This window comes from Anopheles ziemanni, chromosome 2 (assembly GCF_943734765.1).
Source record: "Anopheles ziemanni chromosome 2, idAnoZiCoDA_A2_x.2, whole genome shotgun sequence".
In the NCBI taxonomy this organism is placed as follows: Eukaryota; Metazoa; Arthropoda; class Insecta; order Diptera; family Culicidae; genus Anopheles; species Anopheles ziemanni.
The window spans coordinates 63,680,297-63,705,448 of record NC_080705.1 but is presented as its reverse complement, the minus strand read 5'-3'; the positions used below and the strand labels follow the sequence as shown (position 1 = coordinate 63,705,448).

General features: G+C 44.3%; 2 protein-coding genes across 2 annotated transcripts in view; both read right to left on the bottom strand.

Annotated features, from left to right (window-relative positions):
* Positions 1-226: 226 nt before the first annotated feature.
* On the bottom strand, positions 227-12,478 carry LOC131294064 (puromycin-sensitive aminopeptidase). Its single transcript, XM_058322110.1, has 5 exons — positions 12,398-12,478; positions 10,725-11,366; positions 1,763-3,400; positions 887-1,164; positions 227-805 (listed from the first exon to the last, which is right to left on the bottom strand). The coding sequence occupies exons 1-5, from the start codon at positions 12,476-12,478 to the stop codon at positions 235-237; spliced, it is 3,210 nt and encodes a 1,069-aa protein (XP_058178093.1). The 3' UTR covers positions 227-234.
* A 5,634-nt stretch (positions 12,479-18,112) lies between these two features.
* Positions 18,113-25,152, bottom strand: part of LOC131294545 (cyclin-dependent kinase 14) — a 123,118-nt gene continuing 116,078 nt past the window's right edge. Inside the window, exons 6-10 of the mRNA XM_058322627.1 lie at positions 23,264-23,438; positions 19,832-20,093; positions 19,529-19,741; positions 19,244-19,423; positions 18,113-18,394 (exon numbers count right to left, since the gene is read on the bottom strand). Coding sequence (XP_058178610.1) covers positions 18,318-18,394; positions 19,244-19,423; positions 19,529-19,741; positions 19,832-20,093; positions 23,264-23,438 — 907 coding nt within the window. The 3' untranslated portion in view covers positions 18,113-18,317. The remainder of the gene's footprint in view (positions 18,395-19,243; positions 19,424-19,528; positions 19,742-19,831; positions 20,094-23,263; positions 23,439-25,152) is intronic.

The following is a 25,152-nucleotide window of genomic DNA, read 5'->3' as shown; positions in this document are numbered from 1 at the left end:
TAGCGGCGCACACAAGCTCTCTGTTTCTGCCGGTGACCGGTCCGGCCCAACGTCCGAGTGGTGGGTGTTGGTTGAGGCAATTAATGTTCCTTCATTTGGTGTTTGTCTGTTCCCGTTCGTACCGGAGGACTATCCCGGCTGGGAAGTTGTTGGCCGGTGCGAACGATGGCACACTGCAGATCTGCTGATATCGTTAGGTTATCGAAAGAGGCGGGTGTTCTCGCTTCCAACGCTCTATTCTTGCTGCTGTTGCTGCTGCTGCTTTAGGTAGGCCTGGATGGCGTCTAGATCACGCCGCAACCAGTCCGCATTCAGCCGGATCGTCTCGATCGACTGCGACACGGTCCGCTCGGTTCCGGGGAACTCGTGCTCGCGGAAGAACTGCTCCACCTCGAGTGCCCGCTCCTCGGTGGAAAAGTTCTCCGTCAGGTACTTGATGAGGCGCGCGAGCAGGAACCCACCCTCGTACTGGTTCAGCAGCACCTGCCAGCGCTCGCGGAAGTACTCCCAGGTCATGTCGCGTCCCTTCGGGTTCATCGCCACCGATACGATTACGAACACCGAGTCCTGGGCGCGCACCTCCTCCGACATCGCGAACTCGATCACCTTGCGCAGGATGTCCACGTTACCGATCGAGCCGAGGGCGCGCGAAATGCGATCCTTTTCCTCGTGCAGATCCGTGGCACGGTACAGCCGCAGCATTTCGTTGTACGTCTCGAGGTCGCCGTTCTGTAGGACCGCCTTATAGCACGTGCTGCGCAGATCCGCCGGCAGAACGCTCTTGTTTTGCGCATGCTCTGCGAATCTGTGATGGAAAAGAAAAATGAAGTGGAAAGTGAGTTTGAAGTCCGTAACGGTTCCACCAGTATGCGGCGCGATTGATCACCTTCGCTTCGCTTCGGCCACCGTCTTTGGACAACGGAAAGAAACCAGGCGGCCCAGGACGAGTGAGCGAAGCAGCGTATCCAGATGGCTCTCGTCCGGCTTCACGTCCCAACCGAGCTTTTCGGCGACCGGACGATACAGCCGAACTCCGTACGCATTGAACTCCTCCGCGACAGGTGTGTGCGCTAGTAGGAGCTGCAGTTTCGCCAGACAGTTTGTTATCGACGCCCAAACGGTATAGTTGCTCTCGTTCCGGTACGCTTCGATCACTTTGAGGGCCTAAAAAGAAGCACAAGGAGAAATGAACAATTGGTTTCAGATTCCGATGCTATTTTCAATTGCCGTCATTAAATATGTATGTGTAAAATATGCAAATTCTGTTTGTGGTTATTGTTGAAACAGTTTTCAAAAGTTAATGAAAGTGTGAAAACATGAACTCAAAGTAGATTGTTTCTCTACGACTCTCTATTAGTTAATTCCTATACTCCCTTTTATGTGCAATAGAATAGTTATTATTTAACCCATTTAGCGCTTCGTTTAACTTCAAAATATTTTTCTTAAACAACTTGAACGGATTGTAAAACGAACCGTTAAGGATTACGCTTTTAAGCGCTATAAGGTGTACCTAAATCATTGTAAATTGATAGTCGATCATTCTAGAGTCCGATTTATGAATCTGAATGCATCTTTCAACAAAATCAACGAATTAGAAACGTTAAGCAAAAAATTTATGAATATTTAGGGATTCTATAATATTTAGGAATTTTCTAAAATTCACTTGAAAGAAAAAAACGATCTAACTCTAGTTTGTTCGATTATGATTTTTAAAAGAAGGACTTCAAAATTTCCTATCCTTCCGACATCAACTGAGACTTACATCAACGGTGGAACTCTTGCCAGCTTGCACCAGAGCAAAGAGATCATCGATCAGGCCGAGTCGGTCGAGCGGTGGCAGCGACTGGTCTTTGATGGCGGGCAGGAACTGATCGAGCATGTCGGCCGGATACTGCGTACGATAGTAGCCGATCGTTCCGGGGTTGATCTTGACCCAATCGTCTGGCCCGACACCCTCGACGGTGATGTCAGCCGTGTCCGCCTCGAGCACGGTCGAGACAGCGTTGGCCGACTTCGGCGTGGACACGTTGACCGGGATCATCCAGCGGCACGGTTCGCTCGGTTGGCATCCGTCGGCGCAGAACTTTTCCTGTGCGATCTTCAGCAGCCGCTTGTTGCCGGGCAGATCGGTGGACGAGAGGACGCGCACCACCGGGAAGCCCATCTGCTTGATCCAGGTGGACATAACGGCGCCGACCGGTTTGCTGCTCGCTTCCTGCAGCGCCTGCCACAGGTCCTCGGTGCTCGTGTTGCGGTACTGATGGCGCGTAAGGTACACGTGCATGCCACGCTTGAAGTCCTCATCGCCGATGTAGTGATGCAGCATCCGGATCACACTGGCGCCCTTATTGTAGCTGATCTCGTCGAAGATCTCGTCAATCTCGGACGGGTGCCCGACCGGTACCTCGATCGGGTGCGAGTTGCGCAGGCAGTCGAGCTCGAGCGCGTGTGTGTACATGTCGGTGACGAACTGCGTCCAGATATCGTACCCCGGGAACAGGTGATCCACGCACAGGAACTCCACGAACGAGGCGTAACCCTCGTTCAGCCACAGGTGCGTCCACCACTCCATCGTGACGAGGTTGCCGAACCACTGGTGCGCAATCTCGTGCCCGACGGTCAGCGCGATCGACTGCTTGCGAATGAGCGACGTGTTCTCCGGATCGACCAGCACAAACGTCTCGCGGTACGTGATAAGGCCCCAGTTCTCCATCGCGCCCGCCGAAAAGTCGGAGATCGCGATCAGGTCCATCTTCGGCAACGGGTACGCGATGTTGAAGTAATCCTTGTAGTACGGCAGCACCTTCGTAGCGACGTCCAGCGCAAAGCGACCCTGCTCCTTCTTGCCGACCGGTGTGTACACGCGCACCAGCACCCCGTCCGCGGACTTGTCCTCGACGTAGTCATACTCGCCCACCACCACCGCCACCAGGTACGTGGACATGATGGGCGTGCGGTCGAAGCACAGTACCCGCAGTCCGTCACCGCCGACCGTTTCCTCGCGAACCGGCATGTTTGACAGGGCCACCCGGTCCTTCGGTACCGTGAGCGTTATGTCGAAGGTGGCCTTTAGGGCGGGCTCGTCCCAGCAGGGGAAGCAACGACGCGCATCTGTCGCTTCGAACTGCGTCACACCGGCGTACCGCTCCTCGCCGCTGGCCGTGAAGTATTTGCTCCGGTAGAAGCCCTTCATCTTGTCATTCAACTCGCCCGTGAACTCAACGGCCAGCGAAGCTTCCCCAACGGGCAGTTCAGTGCCGAACACCAGGCAGGCCGTCTCTTGGCCCGCATCGAACTGTATGTCCTGCGAGTCGAGTGTCGTTTCGCCGAACGTTACCGTCGCCTTCAGGATCTTTAGGTCTAGCGCATTCAGCGTGATGCGATCCGTCGGAGCGTTGACCTGCAAAATGGAAAGAAACCAACATTATTGATGTATCTACACTTGTTTAATAGAAAATGAATACAAAGTTAGGCTATCAAAAAAAATTAACGCTTAAAACCTTTTTTTTACACTATGTCCATACACTTATTTTATCAAGGCGTAGTGAAGATACTGCACCTCATATACTTTTTACATATTTTTCTAACATTCTACTGTGTTTGCACAAGCCATTGAAAATTTTGTTTGATTACCGTTCACTATTTATCCATAATAATAGATTAAAATTTTCTGGGCTAAGATGAAAAATTAAACGTCTGAATGTACGCTCCCTTATATCAAATCATTAGAACGTCGTTCAGTGAGCTCGAAACGAGTGATTTAAGCAATCAGGAAACGAACTCGACAAAAATCAAATTATGGCCGTAACATGGCCTCTGATGTGAATGTCTCCAAAAAGGCCACGTACAATGTACATAAACAGGAGCTGGGATGTCAAGCTGTAAAAAAAACGTAAAGTTTGATGGAGTTTCACAATACTTCATTTAGGCTTGAAAAAGCAACTCTCTTCATATTTATGCCAAAAGTTTGCAGAGCTTTCTAATGAAATCCATTTGACTTGTAGCAGTCTCGGGTTGTTCAAAATGACAGAGTGTGCTCTCATCAGTCCAAGGATATTCCGTCAATAAATAGAAAAATTCCTAAAGTTTAGTGAAAAGTGCATATCCAACATTTTACGTTGCCGCCAAACATAATGCTTTTGCACCGGCATTTTCAAGTGCTAATTAGTTAAGCGTTACGCTGAAAGTTGCTCTTGTTCAAAATATACTTTAAATTCGGTTGCAAGTCTTCGATGCAATATGAAATATTGAAACATGAGGACTGTATTTGAGCGGGATACCAACAACATCTTCTGATAAAACCCAAATTAGTAAGCTGTAAAAATGGTTTAGACTTCCATGTAGCTACATTTCTAGCACACACTGTTAAATACCTTTCGCCAAACAGAACTTTTACGAGTACCCAATCGGCCAGGAAACTCGTAGAAAAACATGGAGCGAATGTCTCTCTCCGGTGCGCGCGGTTGTAGACTTTTGCTTTCGTTTCATTCATCGGTTGTTGCTTCTTTACCGATCGTCAGATTCCTTTTCTTGCCTCATTTCTTGCCGTACGTTCGCGTTCAGATTTCCCGTAGTCCGGTTTTGGTAAAGGCCTTTAAATGTACAGTGATTTGTGTCTTGTTTTTCTCCTTCCTTGCATTCGCGAAACACGGATCGCGTGTACCTTCCTCGGTACGCGGACACTGGGCGGAGTGGTCTAACCTTTAGCGAGTTAATGGACGATCCGCGGCGCGCTTCGAAACGGATCGAATTCCGATGGGAAGGCACAGTCAGTCAGTCAGTCAGTCAGCCACAAAGCGCGCAAAGATGACCGCTATATGACGGGCGAATTCGGTTAAAAAGCCCTCCCAAAAACCTGTTTTGAGGACCTTTTTATTCGGTACGATCGACAACCTGTCCTTATGTCGTGTATTGTATGATCTTATTAACTGATTCTGCACTTATTCTCAGTCGTCGTCGATTCGGGTTTGGGTGCTGAACATTATTTCACGAACTTTAAAATATCTCATACGATGCAAAGATGTTATTCGCTTCGATCACTTCATTCAACCATTTTGAAAGTCAACAGGATTCCAAGGGAGCATGACTTTGAACATTCAACAAAATCGCCTTTGTATGAAACATTTATCAATCATGTAAAAACAATAATGTTTCTTTTATTTCATATAGGTAATTTCTTATCATTTTTACCCAAAAGCAATCAAAAATTAATTTAAATTAAAGAGTTTTAATTTTTACCCACATATTGTTCATTAAGGTACCCTGAATTAACTGCTTCATCATTTAGATTCGTAAGGGATATTCCACCAAACTTTGGATAGGAGATAAGATAACTGTTTTTCGCCGTTGTTGCTGCGACATCGGTGTCCAAAAATTGTAGCATTTCTATGCTAAAAAGGCGCGATTTGAATTTCTTTTCTTTCAAGAGGATGACCTTAACCAAACGAAGTGTGCTTGGTATTCATTGCAGAACCGAGTGGATATGGACCTTAAAAAATAAAAAAATAAATAAAACGCGCTAATTTTCTCACGCTCGATGCAAACTTTGAACAGGAAGTGGAGGATTTTTGTCGGTTGTTTATGACCACCAGCGGCAGGGCACAAAAAAAATAGAAAACAGAAAAAGGGGTTTTCAAAAACCTTGGGTATGGATTTCGATGCGAAAGCATTTTTAAACGAAACGTGGCGAGGAGATTTTTTCTGTCCCATTCCATTTGTGTTTTGCTTTCATTTGCCCCCATTCAAAGTCATTCCGTACTGACCGAGGACTTCATCGGCAAAGGGATTGTGAAAGTGAAAGAACTATTAACCGCTGTTTAAACTTGCCTGGAATTCCCGGTGGCGGGAACGGGAAAAAGTAGCCCAGATTCGACAAAATATCCAGCGGGAACGAGCTTATTCGTCCGATCTGTCAAAGTGAAGCTTTGTTTACGTTTTAGTTTGTTTACGTGATCTAAATTGGCGGCAGGTAAAAGTGGAATTGTGAGTCATTATCAAATATAAAGTTTATGAATGGTGTTGTTGAGTTCCTCCTCCAAAATTTTGCGTCGAAGACTACTCGCATTTTGGTTTCTCTCCAACAACTTCGGCCGCATCCATATACGTTGCCCATACCGACGTTGTTGTAGCAAGCGAATGAAACTTTTCATGAAACGTTTCAATTAAGCAAATGCGTCCGTTCCCGCCGGGTCGTAGTTTCGCGTTTTTTAAACATAGCGGGAACGAAATCCGTTTTTTTCATATGGAGTTTCCCGTCGTCCAGCGGGATTCCCGCTGGACGGCGGGAATATTCGTGCGAATACCGCTGTGTCTAGCCGTCGCTTTAGAAAGAGCGGCCTACAAAAAGGTAAGTAAGCTTTCTTTCCGTGCGTGCTCTCGGGAGGTAAACTTTACAAGAAAATGCTTCCTGGGGGCGCAGCGCGATTTCGATCGCAACTTCCAACGGGAACACCTCCTCCACTTTCACGAAGACATTTGCTCGGAGTTGAGGGAAAATCATATTCAACCTTTCTCTCCGCATCGAGACTGCAATGGAAGGTATTTTTCTTATTGAGCAGAAAGATTGGTCGGCGACGGCAAAGAAGGGAAAATACTCTCGCTTGCCTATGAAATTGATCATTATCGATCGTGTTTGATCTTCGGCGTTACCGGAGGGCACTGCATTTCCTGATGCAACCTTCATAGGAACCAGGAAGAAACCACCCCCACGTCGTGACCAAATCGTGGTGAAAGTTTACCTAATTTGTTCGAAATAAAGTTTATGTAGTTTTAATGTTTGTACTATGTTAAACAACGAAACGTTTAGAGAAGTGAAGAACACTTTCGTGTTGTGTTCAGTTCCATTGGTAGCTCATTAGTATTCCTCATTTACAAAATGAGGTAAAATATCGTCGAAACACACGGAAAGCAGGTGAAAAAAAGTCCTGCTCCAATCCCCTTTTCGTGGACCATTTATTTGCATGATCCCCAAACTAATACGAGGAATGATCGACGTTCCATTTCGGTTCAGGTCCACCTAACCCTCCATTAATATTATATTCTAACGAAGGACTACTCAAAGCAGCCACCGTCGCACGTCATTAGCTTCGAATGTTGTCTGATTTTAGTTTCCATCCATCTCTAAATAACGATCAGTGAAATTACACGTGGCTCGACTGCCACGGCAGTAAGGTAGAAAGTGAACTTGGAAAGCACAAATTCAACCATCCGCAAATTAGCGTCCCTTTTTGGCGGTAAATGAGCCGTTTGCAGGAGAAACCCTTTCGTTCCGGGAAAACGGAAACCCAGTCGTTCGCACGCGCTCCGTCGTTTGAGGCGGATCGAGCCCGACCCGTCCAGGAAGTTGTCACCGTTAATTGCTCCCGTTAGCCCGTCTATCCATAAACGCGATTGTGATCGATTCAACGGGGGGCCCGAGGTTTCAAACATTCTCTCCCTCACGTTCGCTCTCGTTGGCACCTCGCCGGTGGTGCGTTGGAATATGGAAATGAATCGAACCGTTCTTCGCCGGACACCCGTCAGGACCAGTTAATAGGCGGAGGACGGATCAGATTAGATCCCGCGAAGCGAATCGATTGGGTATCTGTTATTTTTATCTCCCATTTTTCAGTAGCCAACTCCAACGCGACCGGGCGACTGAGGTTTGTTGGTACGTTTGAATTATGCTTCCATTCCCGGGGGTGACATTTTTGAGCAAAGGGGCAATCGAATCGCTTTACGACGTGTGTCGGGAGAAAACAAATGATTTGTTCTCCGTAATGTAAGCTGGGGATTCCGTGTTGGACGAACAAGTATGGGGTGTACCCGATGGAACCGGTCCCGTAGGTTGGCTAGTTGGAACGGTGAATGTTGTTCTATTCTTACTCGCTTGACTTCTTGCGAAGGAAAGTTAAGCATACCCTTATTTGAAACATCCACCAGTCGAATGGTTTAAAGGCCGGTGTTCTGCTAAAGCATAATAAAAATGTATAATATGTATATCGACAAGTTTTATCAATATTTATCCACAAGTGGTATATATAAGGTTATTCAAAATATTACGTGACTGCTGACTAGGAACTAAAGCGGTTTATTTGTCGGATCAAATCAGAGTTTCAATTCGTACGACCACAAAGCTAACTCTAGTGACAGCTTGATCGCGATCGCGAAGTAAGGAAAACAACAAATAAAACGACGATCCCTCCGATCGTGTCCCAACCCACCCCTTCGGGAAGTCCCTTTTTCCGATCGAAACTCGAACCTTTCCTTTCGCGAACTTCCAAACATACAAACGTTGCATCATGGGCTTCGCAATGTTGGGACGGGTGGAATCGTGAGGCTCAACTGCCCCACTTACCGCCGCCTATATGCTTGCTAACGCATACATACATACACACACACACAAACACAAAAGTTACGATGCGACTGAAGTATACCATCTGTTTTGCTATGCTAATTCGTGGCTTTAACCGGTACCGTTATGTTGTTTTATTTACCAACATGTGGCCCGTTCATTGTACCGCCGGGCGTCTCAACACTCGCCTCTCCCCTAACGGTGCCCTTATTTTCGTGATTTGCAATCCTCCGATGTCTATGCGCGCAGTTTTTTCCTCCCTTATTCTTTCACTGTGCGATCGAAGGCATTTATAGGCGGTCGATCATCGGTATGGCACGGCATAAGTCCGAAGGGCATGCAATCTTGCATACCGAGGTCAAGACGGTGGAGCGAACAAAAACAGGGAAGGTAAGCGACAAACTTGCACATTGGTATATGCTGGAGAGAGCTTGGAAAAGGTTAAGATTATTGGGAGTGCTCCAAGGCCGTGGTTTGTGTGATTCTTCCGGGCATTTTTTTTTTTTTTTTGAGCACAGTAGACCCTCGATTATACGCGATTATTCCATAAATTGAATGAATCCACGTTAAATAATGTTCAATTAAGTTGGCTGACTGTGGTATATCTTTGCAAAGGAAGAAAAATGTGTTTAGTAAAAAGTTTCATTTCTATAGTCATCAAAACGCGGGATACCAAAGAAAGTGTGCACCATTGTACAGAGTTCGTTCCCGAGATATGGCGAAACTGTTTTGCTTCAACGAAATATCCCAGTATGCAAAATCATCATGCTTTCTCGAGAAACGAGAACGATCGTTCTGTCTAATTGACAACTGTTAACAACGGAACGAAATAGCATAACGATTTTGCACGCTGGGATATGGAGTTTACTGTAACTTATGGAAGCCTACGTGGGTCGATACTCTAATGTTTTAATCACGTATGTTTTCCTAAACCTGTTTGTTTTATAAATCACTCTTATTCAAACCCATTGTTTTTAAAATTTCTTGTCAAAGTGTTGATTTTTAGTTTTTTGTAGATATTTTAAACATGCTTCAAATTATCGACAGAATTGAATTTTTATTTCTATACAGAATAATAAAGAAAAAATAACATACGGGTTTGAACAATTTAAACCTGTTAGTTCGTTTTCAATTCTTTCGCCGTTAAACTCCTCATTTCAAATTTGTTCACCGATTTGACATGAATGGTTTTGAGTGTTCCACGATGAGAAAAAAACACTGCTGAAAGGTTTTACCTTCTCAACGCGCAGTACACATTTCACGTACATTTCAAACGATCGAAGTTGATCATTTTGTCGTCCAATGTTGCTGAAGAATTTACATACTACAACCACGTCAAACAGCACGCTGCTGGGTCAGCCGATGCACCAAAATGCACTGCATTTCATTTTCCTCCTTCCACTGGGGAAGCCGGGTGTACGAGACGAAGAAGAAAAATTGTTTGCGCTTTTCTTTGTGTTGAACCGTTATTTTCTGCGCACCGTTTCGCGTTCCCTCGGCAGGGCCGAAAATTTGCAGGACGAAGCGTTTGTTTACACCGCGCGAAAGGGGTCGCGAAAATGAGGAAAAAAACGACACCACCACCGTTTGGGACGTATTTGGGACGTTCGGCGGCATTTTCGAGTCAACGACCTGATATCGAGGGGATTTTAACGGGGGTTGGGCGGTCCTCGGGACCTTTCGGGAACGGTTTTGGGCGTACGTACGCATGATTGTTTTGCGTTAAAATAAGACCAAACTACACTTCAGGTGGAATGTTTTAAGATAATAAAAATTCATATTAAAATGAAGCTTATATATAGACCTAAACAGTAACAAAATGTTCCTGTTTCGTGCATATAGTCTTTGAGACGGAATTTATACAAAAATAAGTGCTCAAAATGTAAATCCTTAGCCAAACATCATCAAGCGATGTGTTTTTCAAGCTCCAAATATATGGCAGGAAACAACAAATTGCATCTTATCGTGCCGAAGCAATTACCCGTAAGCAACCATGCACGCTCGTTATCTCGTTTGCCGTGATAACCACGTTTCTGTATCGTGTATCCAGCGAGTTGTTTGAGGGTGTTTGTGAAACGGAGATGCGATGCCGGCTCCATCATACGAAGGACACATTTTGGACATTCATTTTTAGATCGCTTTGAGAGTGCATCAACATCAATGGATGCTGCACGTGGTGATGGTTCTAAAAAAGAAATCGGTTTGTTTTCCGCACAAACGGCGACTAAATCTTTGGTATTGGCTTTGATAATAAATACACTGCTGATAAACCATGGCATCATACGAAACGGAGGCAAGCAAACCGTTCGGTAAAAGATTGCAGATGTAGTCGAAATTTTGGGGGGCTCGACCAAGGACAGGTGCGGACACACCTTCAAGTACTACTACATACCTTCAGCTGTACGGTGGTGGTGCCCTCGAACGTGAGGGCCGTCAGGTCGGGCTTCAGGGACAGCTCGTAGTGCACCGGGAGCACGTTGTTCGGCAAGCGCTGGAACTCGGGTTTGCCCGTGGTGGTCGACATATTGGATTCACTTGTTTCGGACACGTCACTGCCGGGGTTGTTGTTTGTGGTGATGGTGCGCCGTTGCTGCAGTAGACAATCGTTCCACAGATGCAGTACAGTTACTTCCTTATCGCGAGCACCGAACGACCACGGATGGAGAGCAGCGGTTCGCAGGCGGCGGCAGAGTTTCACAGACACTACGGTGTCGAAGGCGTTAATGCCGCTGCGGACAGAAATAGCGGTGGCAGCGGTGCAATGTGGTGACTGTCGCCACGCGGCGTTGTTGGAGACGGTCGATGAGACGGTACTTTTTTCTCGAGCTGATATCTTCCACTGCGCTGCTGCTGGTCGTGTTGGCTTTGGTGACGTGACTGACGACGGCAAACAACACTTCAATCGATGGCGTTCAAAATGGGCAATGGATTCGCTCGAGCAGCCTCCGGCACTCGTAACCAGCTGAGACACTACGGATCGAAGCAAGCCAAGTGAATAACTAGCACGATGAAACCGATACGTATGGGTAAGGGGCTTGAGGGGCGGGCGGAATACAGCACACGGCTATCGAGCGATATTCAGGATGAGCGACAGACCGGAGACAACAAGCCGCGAAAACGGACCTAATCCAGGACAACCGAGCACTGCGATCCGCACTGAAGCGCTGTCAAACTGTGTCTGAGAAAGAGAAGAAAATCTCGCAGGCTCCTTCCCAGTGTTTATATACTTTTTCAGGTATAGGTCACAAGGCAAAATGGCGTGTATGTTTTTTGACAGTACATTTATAAATTACATTAAGCGAAAAAAAACCGCTCAAAATAAGTAAGCTGAAAGGTTGATCAAATAAAACTAAATCATCTAAAAAATCATACGGTGTGTAAAATCGTACTTGGTTGATTTCCGCTAAAAGTTTATTGTTGACTGTAGTGTCAATATTCTCTCTCTTCCTTTACCTTTCACTGAGCTCTACATACTTTGGCAAGTGAGAGAGAATAAGCCGAAAAAGAACGCGCTCTCCATCAAATCTCTCGCTCTCTGTTGTTGTGCAATTCTGTTTGGTCATGGAATATGTTTAGATTGGGAAAATTAATTGAATAAATGAAAACGAAACATTATGTTTTTCTACATGACCAGCTTCTAACCACGAGGATCAGTATGCAAAAACCTAAATTTTGTTTCGATTCACTTTATCAGATCATTCCACGCGATGGCACTACTTGCGTAACAAAACAAATTGTGCCGGTTTGGGACACAACAGAGCGAAATCTCCCCTGGACCATATATTGCTTTTGTTAATGAAACCTGGTCCAAACTGGTTGTTTTCCGTTTCTTTCACGTTTCAAAAATCGTATACAACTAAATTTAAAAGTGCACGTTACACTTCTTTATCATATTCACTTACCTAAACGTAGGTGCTGTTGTACAGGTGTAGAAATCACTGCCGGCAAACTTTGCCCACGTATTGTAAGAACAGATTTAATCATGATTTGTTGTTCGGTGAGTATTCAAGCATGTACTCAATGTACGTCAGTACATTGTAAACAAATTAGTAAACCCTGTCTTACAAAATCCTCTTTCCAATAGAACAACGAAGATCGTGATGCATGATGCCGGAGTTGTGACGACAAACTTGACAGACAAAACATCGCGGAGTGCATCCTTTGATCAGCTGCGAGTTACTGAATCCCTTAACCCAAGCGCATAAACGCCAGACAATACGTTCTTTCAAATGATTCGTTACGCCTTCCATGTTCTTTGCAGTGGGTTCACCGCAGGACAACATACTAGAATTAGTTGTTCATATTTATTTGTTTATTTATTTATTTTCCTGCATCAATCCAACCGGATTCTGCTACACCCGAAGATGGATTTAGTCGTAATATATAATTTATTTAAATTTTCATAAATAAACAATATTTGCCTGTTTTGTTTCCTTGTTTCTCCTGCACACCGACGTTCGGTCACTATCATTTCCTGTTTCCGCTGCGTTGTGTTCCATTGTTTCCATTCCGTTCAGTTTTGCGTTGCGTTCCGTTTTGAATGTATTAAAAACTATTTACAAAAAATATGAAAACTTTCAAAGTTTGTTCACGTTTTGTTTTTCTACCCACACCGTGCGGTGTGTTGCTTTCTGGTAGGCTTACTTGTTTTACTCCTAAGATTTGCGTCTGATTTAATTTATGTTAGTTTGGTTTCGGTTTGTAATAAGTTTGCGACAAGAGTCTTAGCCACCATACTGTTTTGCTCGTGGTTTTCTAGAAAAGGTTTGAACAGAAAGGCCAATTCCTTGTTGAAACAATGGGAAACGGAAATGTTCGCATACTTCCAAACCAGACCATCGCCTGAAGCGAGCGACAAGACGATGTTCCACCAAACTGCGGAACACGATCACACCAAATGCGTTGCCTTCTGCTAAGTAGGGAACAAACAACTTGTCCACCTTTTCCCGCGTATAACCTTTGCTAAATTGTTAATTGCCATGCTATGTGTTTAGTTAAACTATGGACGAAATTTGTGGGATGGGACGTGCAAATTTGTTCAGAGTGCGTGCTGCGTTTAAAAAAATGCATTCTCTTACAAGCGCGCTAATTAATGCTCTCTTCAAGATGGAGTCGATTGAGCTCGTTGTTTTTTCTTCTTTCCATTATCGATACTTCCATCATGCATATTCTTAAAGACAATAAGGCTTTTCCAACGGCTGAGAATGGGTTGTGGCGCGAAACTAAGCGGCATCTTGCTCGTAACGCCCATTTTAAACTTTCCCGAGGGACGGTATAGGCTATCGAAGAACGTTCAAACGATGAAGCGACAAAATTTTCGAGGAGATAATTAATAATCCTATTGTTATTTTTTTAACCGCTGCAGTACAACTAGGCAAATAAATTGAAATAAAAGTATGGAATCTTGAGCTAAAATTGTCTCGGATAGATTTTCCTAAGTGCAGTTTCTACCAAATGCTACCCAACGGTGAAAATCTGTGATCTGTTAATTTGTGTTAATGATCTACCCTTTTTGTAGACTTGCACAAACGGCTAATTTTGTATCGGTCGTGTTGAAATCTAAGCCGCAATCCTATGTAAGTGCTATTTTGTTTGAACCCGTTAAAACACTACTATTTTTGCTTGAAACATGTCATTTTTTGTTTTAAGAGCAAAAAAAGTCATACCCAAGACCGTGTGCCCTATAGGACCTCAAATCTCCGTGTATTAGGATTGTAGAAAATTTAGCTGTTGCTCACAAAGTGAACAGAAAAATCATATTTAAGGTACAATTTATAGCTTAAGAAAATAACCAATTTTTAAACATGATTTACAGCTGCTAAGTGGTTACACTAGCAAGATTCAGCGTTCCAATGCTCATGCCAAATCTTCGTTCTTCGCTTTATATTTTTTCATAAAACATCTTGCCGCTTCACTAGGAATGCTTCTCTTGCATTCGGTAAATTCTTTTCTACTGTTAGTTCTTTTTAACTGCTAAACAACCGGGATGCTAGACCCCAGCTGCGATTGTGTTTCTATTGTTTCCAGCGTGCTTTAACACCGGTACGTTTTATTTGACTGAGATTTAAGTTTTGCTCCTTGCTCGCTTTTACAGTCACTTTGATTTAAAGACTTGATCGAGAGTGACTTCTTTCTCAAAACTAGCAATGCAAAACTGGGGGAAAATCATATTCCGTACGATCAAAACACACGCTCACTCTCTCGGGCAACTGCCTGCACAATCGTCTCGCCTTGTGCCATTAAGTTTAGTTTTCCAACCACAGATAAACCCCATTCCCGAGCAGCATCCTCCATTGGACAGCCTTTTTCGGCTGTCGGAAAAATACGGAGAATACAGACCAACCAGTCGGGGGGCCCGATCGGTTCATGTGGCCTACAACACCCTCACTTTGATTACTGGTATCGTAAATACTTATAAATTTGTTTGTTCTTGTTAATGATTCAATTTGATTACTTATCCTTACGAACGTTAGTCGTCCGCTTTACCAAACGCTTTTGTGTTATTTTGTTTCTGCTTGTCTTTTGCTTCAATATCACATTTACTTCAGAACCAAACCATGCTTATTAAACTATCAAAAATTCAAACATTCATACATCTAAAGTTCGGCTTTAGTTATGCAATTGTTGTTCGTCCCTAATTCGTACGACGTTTAGAGTTAGAGCCCGGCTAGTATTGGGAGGAGTGCTTTACTTGCTAGTTTGTTTCTTTTCGAGTAACCGAACGACCGAAAGAAATAGCTCGGCTGCCTATTTCCTTTTGCTCATCACACGGCTGGCTGCTGGGCGCTAGGCTAGTTCTACTCGCTAACACTATTTTCATTTTAACGCCAAATTGAGGTGTACGCCTTTCTTCGGTGCACGTGAAGAATTGCTTTGTCGGTTATCTATCCATTTGCCTTCTGGCGTTCTTGTGAGAGGAATTTTCGTATGTTTCGAACACACACACACAAAACGTGTTGTAAGCAACAGTTGTGGTTTGGTTTCCTACGGAACTGAACTCCTAAAGAGAAAGACAGACAGTGAACGAGAAAGAGGGCGCGAAAGACAGAGTGAAAGTTCCCTCCTATGCCGGTTTTCGGTAATCTACGGTGTCTGACAAATTGGTGTCTAATGAAAACGAGGTGCAAATTTTAAGTTTGTTTTGGAACGTCGGCAAGTCGTGGCTTTCGTTTGCTCTATTTACTCTAGAACTGTTAAGATGAGGGCTACTTCTACGATTTTTAATTGGATTTTGTTTCTTTAAGAAGTTCATTTTATTACATTCCTTAAACTGCTTTTCCATCATCTCGCTCCGGCTAGAGTTGTCACTGTTCTTCAATTAACCCATTGATTTCTACCAGTCCGTTATAATTATTCTAAACTACTACGTTTTATCTACTTTTAAAGTATCTTTCATTTTGTTTCTGTGTTCTCTTACTAGCTTGTTTTTACGATTTATTTTACTTGGCTACGTGAAATTTGATTTGCATTTATTGTTTTAGAGATTTTCATTTGTCATGTTGGCTACACAACTACCGCCAATCTACGTACTGTTACGGGTTGTTCCTACCTTCAGGTTATGAACGGACACGGAACAACAACTGAAATAGCCAATGAATGGGCTACGTTAAACCAATACTTCTAGTTTATTTCGGTCGATATATTTCACCTATGGTTCTCGGTTGGGTTGACTAAAACTTCTTCTACAACAGGAGTCTATTTTTGTTTGTTTGGTTTTGGAAATCCTTCGGAGATTGTGACTGTACCATACATCCGTACCAAGGGGCTCTTATTTCCTGTTCACATATTTTGATTATCGCTTGGTGATTGGTCTACCAATGTGTGGAGTTTAGTGATCGTTTTAACACAAACCAAAATTAACCTATGCTTGTTACCATCTCATCCCTGAGAGAATAAATAATTTCACTCGAATCGCAACGACAATTTCCTGCAACAGCAAATGGAATCGGTGAAATAACTTTGAAAAAATAAATAATATTGTTACGGAACGAATAAAATACAGAACACAACCACTAATGAAAAAAATAAAACAAATGTTGTAAGCTACGTCATTTAAAGATTGTTTATTTCATGTCTTGTATTTTTGCTAATTCAAACGAAGGGTTGCACCTTAGTTTGATCCGTTGTTTTATAATAGGCTTTGCTTATTTTAATTATTACAACTGAAAACCATACGAAGAACAAAAGAAAAAAAAAACCTACACTTAACGTCAATACTTTTTTCGATAGCTTTCCTTCAACTGAACATAGATGTGAATTATCACGTATTGGGGAAAACATAACCGAGACTGTGTGATCACGAAAATAAAGAAATATGCGAATAGTTGGTTAATTAAATGAAGCTGAGTTTACAGGTCGTCGAAAACGAAACGGCAAGCCATGCTTTGTTTGTTTCTTTGTAGAGTGAAGGAGCAAAAACGAGTGTCCCAAATCGAATCGTCCATTAATTAGGTAAATATGCCACACTTTGCACGCTCCGTCAGATGCTCCTTACTAAATGCAACATCGTGATGTGCCTTTTTTGCTTTATGAATTCCGTGTCTCGGAGGCGAATGAAGTTTTCCCCACGATCGTGCCAAAGGCGTTACAATCAAACTGCATTGCGCCATTTCCGTTCGTTATACCGTGTTAGGCCCGTGTTGTAATATTGTTCGATTCGTGAAGCGGTGATCCGTGGGATAAATGGGTCTAATCGTATATAATGGACTCACAGCCTGCGGTGGCGCAGAACAGCATCAAGGTGTTTACCGATCTTCCCCGGGAGGAGCAGCTGCTATGAAGGGAAACTATGAAACGCGGATAATAAATCATACCGGCAGGTAAGAACATAGAATCGCAAAAGAAAATGGGGATAAAACGTTCGTTTAGTTATTTTATAAGTTCATTCAACAAAACTTTGATGAACGGGATTTTTCTAAAATGTTTGAACTAAATATAATAGCTTGGTATATAACATGATTATGAAAAAAAACCTACTCATATCGATACAAGAATCCTGTGGCTAGTGTAAAATAATATCGTAATTGCTTATGTTAAGCATGTTTTTTGCCCCTCACTATTGATGATCATTTGTAGCTGACCCTTTGTTTGGACCTAGAGCTGTTTTGTACAATGTTTTGTATCGAACTATCGCGTTACAAAAGGAAAAAAAATATAGAAAAACATTCACAAAACTAAACGAAAACATTGATCGTGATTTTCTCTCCCTTGATTGATTCAGAATGGAGGGGATGAAGGAAAATGAATTCAATGATGCCAAACGACTCCCGGCCAACTGTGTTTTTTCCTGTTGTTGCGTACTGTTCGTAATACTATTTGAATGATCTTGTGTGAACAGAGAATAAACATCGATGCAGCAATAAGAGACAGTACACGAATGATCACATCCTTTAGCATCACTTTTGGTTTCCGGAGGATAGCTTTTTGCGTTGTCAGTCAAGCGCATGAGGCGTCGTTTGGTCATCAGGCAAGCCTCAGAGACCCTTCGAGTTTCTTCCGCAAGAATTTTTAAGGGTATCCAGTTTCTAGTTTATATTTAGTTTGGAGGTTATTCCGATGCGTAGCCAAACATTCCACTGTGGATGTCAGGGATTCCTTAACATTTCCTATGACTACCCCCCTCCCAAACCGTTCTGGTCTAACTTTGTCCTTGGCCTTTCAGTAGAAAACAAAACTTGTATTGATCCTCTTTTCACTCCTCTCCAATAGTTTCCCTTGCTGACTCTGCCCAGTGAACGGGGGGTTATTTGATGGGTCGTCGCACGCACGTGAGGGTTGGATGTTTTCGAGGTTTGCGTCCACCACCCAACACCGACGAACGGTCGATCGGCTGCCACTTTGAATTACTTTTACTAGCCGCACTCGGCTTAGCAAATAATTGTCGAATTCAGCTTCTGCGCCCTCTGCTAGCCAGCAACGCAGGCAATCACATTAACTACTAACAATAATAACGTATTGCATCTAGGGTTTTGCTTTGTCTTAACTCTCATGTGCGCGGGTGCGCGTGGTGGCGGTTCGGCTCCGGATGCAAATAAATACCTTCCACGGTGAAGATGGACAGTTCTAAAACGAAGAATGTAAATGAGGAAATGATTTGAAACCGAAGTTGAGCAAGGTAAGTTATTCTTTTCCATGTAATATTAGATGGCATACCCATAGTTTCAGCTATGTGTATGTTAAAGTATAATTTTAACTATGTAGAACACTACCCCAGGATTTTGAATTTTTTAAAGTTTAATGTATGCAAAAAAGTTTATGAAATCCTTATCAATCTCAGTCTCACAATGCTCATGTTATTAATAGAGGAGTTGTAGCTTCCATTTACAAAGTCTATTTCATTTCGAGAGAGATTTTTAAGCACATTTTCTATTTAGTTGTATGGCAATTAATGGGTTCGAATCCCAACTGAGACCGGACTCTCCCCTGTACGATAGGACTGACTATCCACGTACAACAGGGAAACAAGTCTCGTAAGCCCTTAACGGGTAGGCATGACCAATAGGTCGTTACGCCAAGAAGAAGAAGAAGAAGAAGAAGAGGCAATTAAACTGCTTGCAATTATTTTGTGATTTTTTTAAAACATTGTTTATCCATAAGAAAGATTCCTTAAAGAAAAGAATTGAATCGTGTGTATTACCATCCTTGCTTTTCAAAATAATAATCTTGGATAAAAGCGGAGGTGACATACACGACATTTTGTTATTTTCAATTATTTAAGGTGCAAGAACATGGAGAATTAGCAACATAGATTCATCGGAAGGTGATTACATACACCTTCCTCTTATTTGATTAATTCACTATTTTTTTATTAGTTATTACTATTAATTTAATTAGTTATTACTAAAAATGTTACGTTAAAAAACTAACTGTAAACCACAAAGAAAGACCGAAACTGTGTTGCAATGCACTTACCATCCGGCAGTTCGTAGAGCTTTTTTGGCAACGAGGCAAAGTACCGATGGCGCAGCGCATCGTCCGCGCTTATCCGATTGTCCGGGTTCAGCTGCAGGAACGAGGTGGCCATCGTTTCGCCCTCGTTGATGTCGTACAACCGTGGAAAGCTCAGTCCCAGCTTGCGGGGTTTGAAGAAGCCTGCGCGTGGAACAGTGGAAGAGACGTGTGAGCGATCGCGGCCCAGAGGTGACAGTACGACGACGCAGGAGGTTCGGACCGCGTGGAGGACCGCATCCGTCTTACCTAGCATTTGTAGCTTGTAGCCCGGCAGATGCGTTACGCCCGGCCACGAGTCCTCGGTAGGCGTGCCGAGAATTTTGAAGATCTTGTCCAGCTGATCGTACGTATCACGGATGCCGGGGAACGTCGGCATGCCGGTTATCATCTCGACGAATATGCACCCGACGCCCCAGATGTCCAGTGAGGTGGAGTACTCCGTGCTGCCCAGGAGAACATCTGCAGGAAAACGGAACAAATGAACCCAAATGAAATCGTGTTTGGTAAACTGTATGTTCCCAACAAATTGACAGCACGAGCGATGCCTACCTGGCGGCCGGTACCATAGCGTGACGACCTCGTGCGAGTAGGTGTGGCTCGGAACACTCTTGGCACGCGCGAGCCCAAAGTCGGCCAGCTTCAGCTCGCCCATCTCGCTGATGAGCAGGTTCTGCGGCTTCACGTCCCGGTGCAGCACTCGACGCTTATGGCAATAGGAGAGCCCTCGGAGCAGCTGGAACAGAAACAGCCGCACGTTTCGGTGGTCGAGCCCGCCCGGATGCCTCTCCATGTACTGCGAAAGGTCGGTGTTCTGTAGGGGAAAAAAGGGAATCATTTACAAGCTTAGAAATGGGCAAACAAGTGTATCTTTTTAAAAGATCCCTTTACAGGCAACACACAAATGGTGGAGTGTTTCTCATTGACCCGCATCCATTCCCTAAACTTTCTTTACCGTTTATTCTAAATAGATTATCACTACTGTCCATGGTGCTCTTTTTATTGTATCAAATTTCCTCCCGGCAGTTGCACTAACTAATTAGCATAAATAATTAAATCGAGAACTAATGCGTTGGAATTACAACGTACGGTGACGCAGGTACCGACGATTCAGGGATAACCTCCCGAGGAGGATAGGAAACAGGATACTCCCTACCGTTGTTTTACAGAACCATAAATTACATCTTTCCTCCGAAGGGTGCACCTTACACCGAGCACAACCTGCCGTGGGGAAAGGGACTGTGCCGGTGGCCTAATTATTAATTTAATTCAATAAATTGTTGCCACCGGTAGACGTTCGACGGCCGATAACCATCCTACAGGTAAGCCCCGACGACGACTGCATGAAATAAGGGCAGTGGTGGAGAGTAAGGCAAGCAAGTGTATCCCGTTTCGAAACTGTGTATCAATTTCTTCCTTTTCCAGGGCGCAGTGTGCGGTCTTTCCCAAACCCTGAAGATACTACAAAGGGAGCCCGGTCCACGTTTGCGCCAGCCAACTTAGAATCAATACGAACCGAGCGCCACAAGTTGGAAAGGGTCGATGCGAAACGGGATGGAACAGGTGCTTGATAAATGGCATATCCGGCCATGGGAGGATCTTTCCCGGTACTTTTCCTCTTCCGCTTTGGTTTATCACTTTCCAGGAGTTTCGCATACTCACGCATCTCGCAGGGGGAGATGCGAAAAGGTGCGCTGTTGATAATAATGTAAGAAAGAGCAACCTCAGGAAGCTTCCGATGCAATCGTACGCGTTTGTTGAACGCCCTTTGTTCGAGTGTTGTTCACTGATTGTTCTCGGAAGCCAAAGTTGTAATTTATGTACTTGTTTCCACCGTTTCCATGGGTTCGTTTCTTTCCCGTCCCCGAACACAACTCATCCAGAACCGGCGAAGAAGGTAGTAGTTTTTCCTCCATTTTCCACAGATTGCTCACGTTTGTCGATGGCGAACCGTTTCTGTTTATGGTTGTGTTTTCGGAACATCCCATCGAGCGATGACGATGGATAATAACAAACTGCACCACCAACCCCCTGACCAGGCGGCTTTGGTGGGTGAACGCAGCGTCGGGTCCTCGAGAGAACCTTTCGCCTCGGCCAGACACATCAACGATGAATTATTGCACACGCACGAACGTTGTGAGTGTTTTGTGGTGCTGCATCGAAATGGGAAATTTTGTTCGAAAACCAACCGAACATGCCACTGTGGTATTAGAACAACGGACCACCAACATGGCTAAGGGAGGGAGGTGGCGCACCATGTGGCACACTTTTCCGCTGTTTTTTTTTCCACCACTGCAAGGATTGTGTTGATTTATTAGGGGTTATAAAAACAAACAAATCTTTCGGCAAGAGATGAACGGTGAGAGTGTATCGCAATAATTCCGCCTGGGAGTGGTTAACCAAGCAAATGGAAGCAAAAAACCAAAACCAAAACAAAAATCGTATTTGACGCTCGAGCATATTTGCTCGGGATTAAGTGATTTTATGTTCATACATCATTGTGGTGATAATTTGGTACACAATCAATTGAAAACTGTGGTTTGCTTTCGGTGCGAGTGTGTGACGTGTGTGAATGTTTTACCGATCAAATAAAACATGCTGGATCATATGCAGTGTCGTCAGAAATAAAACGATTGGAAGTAATATGTTGTAAAAACAACGGTCCGATCGGAACCAGTTTAAATTTAACAGGTTGGAGGCGTGAGCAGAGGACAGCAGTAGTGGTGATATTCAACGTCCGCTAGCTGATCAAGGACCGTAGGGTCAATTTTGCGGTAGAAAGAGACCACCAGCTAACAGACGCGGCTGAAAAGAAGATAAAAGGAACTCCAGTTGGGACACGGGATTTTGTTTTTCGACTCGGAACAATACCAAGAAAACTCGTGTAAATTAAAAAAAATAGAAAGAAAGAAAGAAACGGACCGAAAAACTGTTGCAGAACGTAACATAAAATGTTTTCTACACATGAAAAAGGAATGTATTGTTGAGTAAAACATACTAGAGTGTGAAATAAAAAAATTTAGAGATAAAAGCTTAATATATTCGACTTTGAACAAATGATAGAAAGCAATAAATGAAGAAATTCGGTTTGAAGAGACAAAAAATATATCACAATCAGTCAGTATCAGTCACACCAAAGCACGTACTTATGTTTGGTAACGGGCGCCATCTTTCCAGTAGAAAAAAGAAAGAGTGAAACAGTACTCTAACAAGAGAACCCAAGAAAACCCTTGGGTCCCAAGCGACTCGAGCCGATTGGCAAACGGAGCCAAACGGATGGAACGGATAGAATGTCTTTTCTTCGTTCCAGGGCGGCCGGCAATCATTCGAAACACCAAACACACAGCAGATAATAAATCACACCGGAAGGGAGAAGAAAATTGATACGGAACCGGCCGGAATGCCGAGGAAGCCAGACACGCCGTCGCGGTCCCGAGGGGAGTTTGGTACGAAGGAAGAAAAGCGCTTAGAAATTCATGACGAATTCCCACCACCCGACTCGTGCCCCCGACGTTCCTCCTCTCCTGTTGCGTTTGGTTTCCACCGGAAGGATACCTACGAAGCTTCGGCTCTTCGAGGGTGGGGGCAATAAATAAAATGTGCTGATCGGTCCAGACACGCTTTCTCCGAGAGAAGTTGCCACATCTCGCCGGAAGAAAGCAGGTCCTTCTGCCACGCGGAGGATCGTCTATGGAACGAACGAACGCTCCTTCCGCCAGCGAAACGAATGACTTCAACAACTAATAAAAGGTAATAAATAAGCAGTAAGGCTTGCGGTGGAAAATGGGCAAATAATTCCGGCCGTACGCCACACCATCCCGAGCGGGGAACTTTGGGGCACGTCCCACGGCTTGGTTCAGGAGGAGACGGGATTAAAAGTTTAGCTGGCGTCGAGGGGAGGAGAGCGCGTTTGCATGAAACGCCGATCAATTGGCCCCGCTGACCGATGGATTTATTGGAACCTGTGTGTGTATGTCTACTTACCACAAACTCGAAGACGAACGTGAGCGTTTCACGCGTGTGCACGATGTCGTGCAGGGTCACGATGTTCGAATGTTTCAGTTCTTTCAGCAGGGACGCCTCGCGGATGGCCGTGAACGGTGCACCTTCCTCTTCCTGTAACCTGATTTCTTTTAACGCTACCACTTGATTTGTTAAACTGTGGGGAAAAATAGAACACGAAAGAACATGGATTAGTCTCGTTCGTCGGATGGTGACTGGGGAGGAGAGGGGGCCGGTGGTTGGGTCGCGTACTGGTGGAGATGAAATACGGTTCACCGGTAGACAATAAGTTACGTGTCCGCCTCGGTTCGATGCTGACGCTTTCCGTGCACCAGAACACACTCATCGGTGGCCGGAAAGACGCCGGCCTCCAAGCTTCAACGACCACGTACGACCTGGCCTATCCACGCCGTGTAGCGGTGTTATCCTTTATCCAACCCTAAATTCGATTAGAACACTTTAGGATTGATGGCGGCTGCTTCGGAGATAAATTGTGGCCGCTTTCACCCGGGACGGACTATGTGCGTCCGTCTTCTTGTCTTGTCGTGGAAGCGGAAGAAAAATGGCTTAAGATGTCCAGTTTTTCGGGGCGGTTAAAGAAGCAAACTCAATTTGTGGAATTATGTTGAGCTGTGCGTGCGTATTCCGTTTCGCAGGGGAAGCTGTTTTGCGACACGAAAAACCGTTCATTTTCCACAGTCTTCTTAAAGTACACATTTTTTCTGCGCTTTTTGAAACTAGCCTTAGCATGATTTTTGCTCTAACTATAAACGCTCCCTTGTTTATTCGAAAAAAAACATCGAAGGATTTTATCTGTATCTTTTTTTCTATGTTAATCTGATAGCAATGTTGTCAGAAACAACGAATACGTTTCATTTTGATTTCTGGAGCTTTTTTGCTACCAATTGTTTTTGGGACTTTGCTTTAACGAGCGATCGAATAAAATGCTGTTTAGGTTATTCTTTTAATTTTTTTTACTTATTCTCTATATTTTTGTCAACTTTCATCAAACCCTCTGTCAACCGCATTGGTTTATGCGACGAAAATGTTGTCCGTCACGCCAAAACCCAACCACAAACTGTTCCCGTTATCTAGGGTAGAAAGAAAAACTTTGCTTGTTGAAGGTTGTATCGGGCAAAAATCATCTAAATCAACACATAGGAGGTAAGAAAGAAAACAAAAAAGTTTTAGAAGAGCACCGCCAGCAGTCACCCGAAAGAAAAGGAAATGCGTTTGGCAAACGGTGAAGAAAATAAGCAGAGAGAAAAAAAAATGTCCCAAAAAGAAATCAAGAAAAGCGAACCATCTCACATCACAGAATGGAATCAAACTTATCGATTTTCGAGCGACTCCGGGACGAGGAGCAACACGTGCAGGACGCACACCCCATGCACGGAGGGGCAAACAATTTTCCCAATGCCAAAATTCCCCCTCCCCCAGTCGTGGAGAAATAGGGAAAGAGGCCAGAAAATAAAGGGATTATTGAACGGAGCGCGCGACGGGTTTTGGCTGCTGCATGCCGAATTCAAAACCATTCCAAAAGCGAACGAAACGAAGGCAACGAGAGAGAGACAAGGCTAGAGGACAGGAAAGTTTTGCCAAAGGAATCTCACAATGTGTGCGTGTGTGTGTGTGTGTGTCACCGTGGCCGGTAAGGAGACCGACATTCCTTCGATGTATTTTTCGGTCGTACGATGGAGGGTGTTGCTGTTTTGGGACCGAAATGCGAAACTTTTCGGTCTCTCGACGGTCGTAGCCGCCTCGCCGGCGGGTGAGTGGTTTATTGTGCATGCCGCGGGCGATGGGTGGAACGCTTTTCCGACCGATTGACAATAAGTAGGTCAGTGGGATGCTGCCGCTGCACATTCCAA